The sequence below is a fragment of the Orycteropus afer genome, unplaced genomic scaffold (genome assembly GCF_000298275.1).
Source record: "Orycteropus afer afer isolate SDZICR_OR568_19922 unplaced genomic scaffold, OryAfe1.0 scaffold00032, whole genome shotgun sequence".
Lineage (NCBI taxonomy): Eukaryota > Metazoa > Chordata > Mammalia > Tubulidentata > Orycteropodidae > Orycteropus > Orycteropus afer.
In genome coordinates this window covers 4,748,745-4,758,025 of record NW_006921619.1, presented here as the reverse complement: position 1 = coordinate 4,758,025, position 9,281 = coordinate 4,748,745, and the positions used below count along the sequence as shown (strand labels likewise).

The 9,281-nt window shown below is 42.7% G+C and overlaps 1 protein-coding gene across 1 annotated transcript in view; it reads left to right on the top strand.

Moving 5' to 3' along the window:
* The first annotated feature begins 5,010 nt into the window (after positions 1-5,010).
* Positions 5,011-9,281, top strand: part of MCCC1 (methylcrotonyl-CoA carboxylase subunit 1) — a 106,459-nt gene continuing 102,188 nt past the window's right edge. The window contains exon 1 of the mRNA XM_007935907.2: positions 5,011-5,141. Within this exon, the coding sequence (XP_007934098.1) occupies positions 5,053-5,141 (89 nt within the window). The 5' untranslated portion in view covers positions 5,011-5,052. The remainder of the gene's footprint in view (positions 5,142-9,281) is intronic.

Genomic DNA, 9,281 nt, shown 5'->3' with positions numbered 1-9,281 from the left:
CTTAGCCACTATGCTACCAGAGCTCCTTATTTCACACTTAATAGACTACAGTATAGTATAAACATAACTTTTATTGCTGTTCTTTCTTTTTACCTTTAAACATAAATTTTATATGCACTAGGAAACCAAAAAATCCATGTGACTTGTTTTATTGTGATATTCACTTTATTGCATTGGTCTGGAATCATACCCGCAATATCTCTGAGGTATGCCTGCATATAAATATTGAGAGAAATTTTCTTCAAAGAAATGGCTCGCACAGTTGTGAGGAAATGGCTCATGCAATTGTATGGGCTAGGAAGTCAATGATGCATGGGTCAGGTGAGGGGCTGACGATTTCTGCTGGCTCACTTGGTTGCAGGAGCTGACAAACTCAAAAGTTGGAGATCAGGCAGCAGGTTGAAGATTTCTACAGGCTTATGTAGCAAGAACTGGAGGTCAGGTGATAAGATGAATGTAGGGTCGAGAGAGAGACTGAGCTTTGCCAGAATATACAGTTAAATACTGGAGGCATGTCACACCTCAAAGGAAACACTCCTTTCTACTAATTGTCTGCTCACATCAAATCACAAAATGGAAGATGATTACATAATTTCTGCTAAACCACTGAGAATAATAGCCAGCCAAGATGACACATAATATTAATTGTCACAGACACCAAGTGACTACATTTCCATAACTGACTATTTTGAGCTGGGTTCTGTCAAACTCACTAAGTTATAGTTAGACAGGTCCCACCTACCCACTGCCACTGAGTCAATTCCAACTCATAGTGACCTTTTAGAGCACAGCGGAACTGCCCATAGGGTTTCCAATGCTGTAAATCCTAATAGAACAGATTGCCTCATCTTTCTCCTGCAGAGCGACTGGTGGGTTTGAACCACTGATCTTTTGGCTAGCAGCTAAAATGTTTTAACCACTACACCACCAGAACTCCTTTGGACAGGCCCAGAAGTAGTCAATTATAAGATGGAAATTTTACAACCTGGATCAGGCCAAAGCAGGATCAGAAGGTATGAGTAAGCTGCATGATTAGGTAGTTCAGATCCCCACATCTCCCACTAGAATTGCACCAGTGCACCTTCCTGGCTTGTTCCTTGTATGGGTGGATGGGGAGCATGTAACTAGTTGAAAAAGGAATAAATAGCTCAAGCTTGGTTTATGGATTAGTTGGGTTGGTATGTGAAGCAAACCAACACTGGAGAACAGCTGTATTACAGCCACATTCAGAAGTGTCCCTGAAAGACAATGAGGAAAAAAAAGTCTTCTAGATACGCAGACCAGCAAGCAGGACATCTGGTCATCCACTTTGTATGGGAAAAAAAGTAGTCCAATCTGGAAAAAATATACTAATTCCTAGGGATTATGGTGGTCACTGACCTTGTTATGCATTGGATTGTGTTCCCCAAAATATGTTTGTAAATCCTAACCCCTGGTAGCATAGTGCCTAAGGCACTTGACTGCTAACCAGGAGGCTGGCGGTTCAAACCCAGCAGCCACTCCTCGGAAGGAAGGTTGGGCAATCCTACTTCTGTAGCGATACTGCCTCGGAAACCCAAGGAGGGGTCACTATGAGTCGGGGCCGACTCGACAGCACATAACAACAACAACAACAACATATCTTTGGTTATAATTCCATTTGGGAATGGATTTTTGTTATGTTACTGAGATAGTATTAGTGTAGGTGTGTCCTAAGTCTACCTCTTTTGAGATATAAAAGAGATTAAACAACCAAGAAAACAGAGATAGGAGAGGAGAGATGTAAAGCCACATGAAGATCATCCAGGAGCAGACCTTCCTCCAGAGCCAACAGAGAGAGAAAGCCTTCCCCTAGAGCTGATATCCTGAATGCAGACTTCTAGTCTCCTAAACTGTGAGAAAATAAATTTCTGTCTGTTAAAGCCAACCATTTGTGGTATTTCTGTTGTAGCAGCACAAGATTAACTAAGACATCTGGTCAGAAATCTGGAAGGAAAAGGATTAGCAGCTCAGAGATAAGGAGGTCTGTGGTAGAGACATGTGGATGGACTCACTGGAATAAGCATAAAGTATGAAGATTTTTGCATCACATGCTAATGTCTACCAGAAAGCATTCAACATGAAAAAGCCACTGAGACGCCAAGTAGACAAAATAACTCAGGAAGTTGAGTTAGCTTGCCTTGTCATAGACCAGACCAGAACTTGCAAGGGCATGTAAATGGAGTGGCCATGTTGGAAGAGATGGAGGTCAAGTGTGGACCCAACAGCATGACTTCCCACTTACCAAGGCCAATCCAGTTGCTATTAATGAAAACCACAATGAGATACCATTCCACAACTTCCAAGATTAAAGTAAAAAGATTGGCAATGCCAAGAGCTGATATGGAACTATCATTCATTGCTGGTATGAAAACAAAATGATACAACTATTTTATGGAAAAATTTTAGCAGTGTCTTATAAACTTAAATATGTAACTTTCCTAGGGTTAGGCAAATGTTTTCTGTAAAAGACACGATGGTAAATAAGCTTTGTGGGCCAGATGGCTTCTTTGCAAATAACATACCCACATAAATAAATGCCCATACTTCTTTGCAAATAACATACCCACGTAAATAAAATGCCCACAAATATAACCTGAGGAAATGATGGGATTAAGTAAAACCATTTTTACATACCACGCATGTTTGGTTTTCCTAGGATCTGCATTTGAAGGTAACCAAAAAAAAAAAACCCCACTGCCATTAAGTCAATTCTGACTGTCTTCTGGGTCAAGGAGGTTCAGCACAGGGATCTCGAGTCCAAAGGACATGTTCCATTCCTAGTTCTTCTTTCTTGATGGTAGTGAGATCCTCCATTCCACCTTTGGGATGGCTCATTTTAAGCCTAGTGGATGGAAAAACTGACCAATCCCCACATGAGAGTTTCATACACCTTATTTGCATAATGCCACCCCCACAAGGGTGCCATGCACCTTTCTTACATATTAGTAAACTATCCAATCCCCCTGGTGGGCCACAAGCAACTCACATTTGCATAGTCCCACTCAGTAATCTGGTGGAAGTCACAAAGACTATGGCTAGAAGAATCATATCATGCAATTCACTGCACTATACTCACCTAGCAGCTCCGTGGCAGAAAGACCTGGTGATCTGCTGTTGTAAAGACTGTTGTTGTGTGCTATCAAATTGAATTGAATTGTAGTGACCCCATGTGACACAGAATATAACTGCCCCTTAGGGTTTTCTAAGCTATAATCTTTATAGGAGGAGCTGTTGTATAGGTTCGAACCATCAACCTTTCAGTTAGCAGCTGAGCGCTTAACTGTTATGCCACCAGGGCACTTTGTATAAATATATCTCTCATATAAAGATTACAGACTAGAAAACCCTATGAGGTAATTCTATTCTGTCACATGCGGTCTTTATGAGTTGGAATTGGTCCAACAGCACCCAGCAACAATGTAATAGGTGAGGTATGGTATATCATTACAGTTTAAATTTGCATTTCCCTCATTTGGTATGAGGTTAAGTGTCATGTTTACTTACATTTCCTATAATATGAACTCCTCATTTACACATTTTCATTATAGATCTTTTTTCTTTTTAATTTGTAGGAGTTCTTTATATATGAAGGAAATTAGCCTTCAAGAAATTAGCCCTTAAGAGTTGCAAATTACAGAATTTTTATGCAGTTGAATTTACTAAAATTTTAATAGCTTCCAAGTATTGTTTGTGTGTGCATGCTATCTTAGTTAGATTTTACTATCAATATTATGCTCACTTCATTAAAAAAAAATGGAAGATATATGTCTTTTTTCATGCTCTGGGACAAAATTAGTATTATTGAAATCAATTACTTGACCATTTGTGTGGCATTCCTTTGTGAGACAATGTGGGCCACCAGAGATATGAAGGTAGAAGTGAGGGTGGTGGGAAAGGCAGTTCTTTAACAAGATTCTCTAGTTCTCCTATGGTAGTGGCTTCTTAGATTTTCTCTCTCTCCAGGGCTATTTTCTTATAATATCATTCTTTTCATACATGTTTTCATGTTTAGTTGCTTAAAGTAAAATTGTCTCGTACAAATCTACAATTTTTATCTGCAATCTTTCTTCTCACTTTACAATGCTTTGGTATCTTGTTGTTTTGTTTTGAATCATGGCAAGTATGCTTTACCCTTCTCCTCCTTTATTTTTGGTTAAAAAAACAAACTCACAGCCGTGGAGTCAGAACCGACTTTTGTCGACCCCTCCTTGGGTTTCCGAGGTGAGTTGGGTCCGGTCCGACTCGATGGCACATAACAACAACAACATCACTACAGAAGTGGTTGGTGCGTTTGAGCCGCCAGCTTTGTGGTTAGCAGTCAAATGCTTTAGGCGCTACGCCACCAGAAATTGTCTAAATAGCTTTTTTTTTTTTTTCTAAATCCTTAGATTTACTAATTATGTCATGTCAATTTTCTTAAATCATTTCTTCTTTACCACTTTCTTTCTTCTTCCCTTACGTTTCTTTTGAATTATTTCTCTAATCTTTGAATTGGAAGTTAGTTTAACTTACTTTCAATATGAACTTTCTTATGAGCCCTGCTTTAGTGATAGCTTTATCCCCATTTGACTTTTTTTCCCATCACCTCTGCTCTATTGCTGGCGGCTTTAATACTAAAGGTCACAAGGATTCTCCCTAGAGCCAGAATAGAGCGAAGGAACCTTGCGGGCCGCAGACCACAGGAGGAAATAACGGTCAAGGTACTGAAGGCACTTAAGTAAAGAACTGCGGGTAGAAAAGACTCCTTCCCAAGTGGCGCAGAAGCCTGGGGTCGAAGAATTGGAGAACGAACACTTGAGGGTACGCGCCCTGATTGGCCAATCGTCTCCACTGAAGCGTAGCTCCATCCTTTGATTGGTTTTAGCGGAGACGCCCCCTCCAAATGCTGTCTGTGGATTGGCCTATTGCTTGACCCAGCCTTTGACGGTGGCCGACGGAGGACTATAGGCTTGCAGAGGAAAGGTTTTTGCAATGTGTGGGACGCAGCTGCGTGTGTGCTAGGGAGTCGGAGAGTGGCCTACCTTAGGGGACATGGCAGCAGCCTCTGCATTGTCAGTGCTCCTGGTAGCAACGGAGAGGAACCAATGGCAGCGTGTCCCTAGCCTGTTGCTTTCGCCGAGGTAACGATGGTGGAGGGGTGGTGGGGTGAAAACTGACTCGTGCGCGCCGCGCCTGTGAGGTACGCAGAAGAACCGAGGGTCGGGGGTGGTGGAGGGGAACAGGAGGAAAAACTGTGCCTCTTTCGAGAGATTCTGCTTCCAGTCACGCTATCGGGAACAGCTCACACCCAGCACTTCTCGTCCTCTTTCACACACCCCGCTTTCAGCTCGCTGTTTGCCTCAGTTTTTCGATTTTGGAGCAGTGGAGGAGGGGTGTAGCTGGTCCTGCCATCCATGCGCGCCACGGCAACCAGAATAGCTTTTGTGTAGCTCCTGTTTACAGTGTGCTTTCACAGCGCTCCCTGTTTTAGAAGCTTTGTGTAATCCACATTCTTACGGATCCCAGAGAAGCTGAACGACTTGCCCGAGTTACACATGTTATAAGAAATGGGCCCAGGATGTGTTCGAGCCCCGTTTCAGTTCAACTCTTTCCATCCCACTTCAGGCGTCCAGTTCAGAGAAAGACTCCTGGTGTTCTTTCCCGTGGTTGGAATGAATCAAGCTAACAAAAGCAAAGTTAACTTCTAGAGAGATGGAAAGTTGTTTTGTTAGAGGCTCTTAAACTCAAAACTATCAGACAACTCGCTAGCTAACTCCACTCCAGATCAATTTCAGATTTTGAGCTCTAAGCTTCAGTGACAATAACTTTGGCAGTTGAAGACACCCTTCTGCTTCCAGGTAGCAGATTTATCTTTCTTTGCTTTATGATTATCATCAACATTCTGGAAAGATGGTACAGCTTAGTGCTGAAGGGCTTAAAATCTCTGTGCCTCAGTTTCCTCACCTGAAGAAATAGAGATAACCTTGGGTTGTGAGAATTAAATGAACTAAAACATGTAAAGAGTTTAAACAGAATCTGGTATATGGGAGTCAATTCATAGTAGTAGTAGACTTTGATTACTCAACCTTTGGGAATAACTCAGGAGCAGTATGTGTGTGGTTATGTACCCTCACCATGTGCAAGTTCGATAGTTTTGCTGCCTGGCCCAAGAATGTTAAAATTTACAAAGTACAAAGCTTCCGGCTTAGTACTCTATAAGCTACCAGAAAGGGGTGTGGAGGAGGGGAAGACCAATCACAATAAAAAAGAAATAAGCCTCTAAGGGTCTTTTTGAAAGAACTAAGGATGCTTGCTATGGACTAGAAAACAATCTTCAAATATTCAAAGAGTTGTGTGAACATGATGTGAGGGTGGCATCTGACTTCCTCTAACTTTACAAATGGAAAGAGGATCAAGTTCAATAGCCCAAGGCTTATTCCTATGAGGTAGAGGTCAGATATGCCTCCATCCTCCAACCTTTTTACCAATTCTGATACCAACTGCCCTTCCCATGGCGCTCTTTACTTCTCGACTGGGTTCAGTAATTCAGTGCAGTGACCACACAGAACTCACAGACAATACTCAAGATTATGAGGTTTATTAAGGAAGTAACAGGTAACAATTCAGAATCCAAAACGACTCAGGATATAGTTTTTTTGATCAGGACAGACTCTTCTCAGCAGTGCCTGCAGGCACACCTCTCTCTGGTCTTTGGCCACTCAGCCTGGCCTCGGCCCTGCTCTATCAACTCCTTGATCTCTGCAGAGGCACCCACTCCACTAGCAAGCCTCGCCCAAAAGCATTCAGCTTTCTTGCTTCATGGGTTTGTACTGTCTCCTGCTGGGTGTCCTGGTTCTGCCACTGCTGTTTCTCTGTCACTGCTTCTCGCTATCTTACCAAAATATTACAGCTCTCTCTTTCCTGGGTAGAGGAGGTTCAGCACAAGCTAGGTTAATGGTAGCAGCCATGAGCTTGGGAGACCACACAACTCCCCGCATCTCAGACCAGCAAGCCCTTTGTCTCTCATCCTCAGCCCTAGGTCAGCAGGTACCAAAGGAACATGTCCAAACTCAGCATGTCTCTGGTGTGCCTTCTCCACTTCCCACTCATCAAGTGGATCTAGGTGGTCACCGTAAGTAAGCATAGTAGGCTGTCTACTCTCCGACTCCCTTTAACTTTCAATACTAAAAGGGGGTTCTTTTGATGGGTACTGACTTTTTCCTGCCTATGTGTAGGGAGCTCTGGTAGTATAGTGGCTAAGACACTTGCCTGCTAACCAGACGGCTGGCGGTTCAAACCCACCAGCCACTCCTCGGAAGGAAGGTTGGGCAATCCTACTTCCGTAGTGATCCTACTTCCGTAGTGATCCTACTTCCGTAGTGATCCTACTTCCGTAGTGATCCTACTTCCGTAGTGATCCTGCCTCGGAAACCCAAGGAGGGGTCACTATGAGTCGGGACTCATGGCAAACAACAACAACAATGTGTATTCAGTAGCAAACCACTTGCTTGCAATTCAAAAAGCCATAATTTCCCCTTCAGGTTTTTCCTTCAAATGCAAATCTCCTATTCTCAGTAGTTCTGGGTAGCTCTGTATATCTTCAAACACAAATTTCTGGGTGGGGCTCAGGTTTTTGAGCTAAACCCCCAATGCTCTTGAAACAAAAAAAACCTTTGTTTCTTCCGGCAAATCCTAGTACCTCTTTTAGCATATCCAGTCAAATATTGACTGAGGCAGAGTTGTGTGCATTCTGTAACCTGTAATTCCTAATATTCATTTCTGAGCTTTGGTGCCATAGTGCCTAAGGCACTTGACTGCTAACTAGAAGGCTGGCGGTTCAAACCCACCAGCCATTCTTCAGAAGGAAGGTTGAGCAATCTACTCCTGTAGGGATACTGCCTCAGAAACCCAAGGAGGGGTTGCTATGAGTCGGATCTAACTCGAGGGCAGGAAGTTTGGTTTGGTTTGGTTTTTTATCATATATTTAGGTCTATTTTATGACACAAGGTTGAAGAAACATTCCATATCCATAGTGCAATCTGATGAACACAGACCTTTTTAAAACATTACAGTTTCTTCTTTTCTACACTTTGACTCTCTTTCTATACACATGCATATGGCTTTGGGCCTCTGGCTGGGTGAAACAATCATCTTGCTTATCCAGCCTGGCTTTTGCCCCAAGCCACTCCAGGATTAGCTTTCCTATCCTCTGTTTCTTTATCTGCTGCTCCAGCATGACACCATCCAAAGTAACCATCTAAGAATCAAAAGTTTTACTTCCCATGTCCCTTCCTTCTTTCTCTTACAAAGTCCCATGCTTCCATGAGTCCGGAACCACTGAAGTGAATCCCACTTATGCCGCCAACTGTTACAGTTCTCTCTCTGTCTCCTGTTGAGGTGGTTCAGAGCTGAGATCTTGGGTCCATAGGACACACTCCACTCCTGGCTCTTCTTTCTTGATGGTAGTGAGAGCCCCGTTTTCCACCTCTGGGATGGTTCATTTTAAGCCTAGCAGGATGGCAAAACTGACCAATCCCCCCATTATAGTTCCATACATCTTATTTGCATGGTACCATCCCCACAAGGGTAAGATGCATGTTATTTACATTATTAGCAAGCTATCCAGTCCCCTCGGTGGACCACAAGCACCTCACATATGCTTGGTAAAGTAAAAGGTCAGTGAAAAAGAGGAAGCCCCTCAACAAGATAGCTTGTGGGCTCAAACATAGGAACAATTGTGAGGATAATGCAGGACTGCACAGTGCTTTGTTCTGTTGTACATAGGGTCACTGAGTTGGATCCGACTTGATGGCACTAACAACAACATTAAAATAAAACAAAACACCAAACTATTTTCTGTCAAGTCAGTTCTGACGCCTGGTGACCCAGGTGTTTCAGAGTAGAACTGTGCTTCTTAATGTTTTAAGTGACTGTGGTCTTACGGAAATAGATTCCCAAGCCTTTCTTCTACAGTGCTGCTGGGTGACTTGCCAACCTTTTGATTAGTTGTTGGGTTGTTAGATGCTTTCAAGTGAGTTCTGACTCATAGCAACCCTATATACAACAGAACAGAACACTGCCCAACCTGGCACCATTCTCACAATTGTTGCTATGTTTGAGCCCACTGTTGTAGCCACTGTGTCAGTCATCTTGTTGAGTGTCTTCATTTTTTTCTTTTTTTGTTGTGATTTGGGTGAAGATTTACAGAGCAAATTCACTTTCCATACAGCAGTTCACATATACTTTGTCTCATGACATTGGCCACAGTTTACCACAATGCA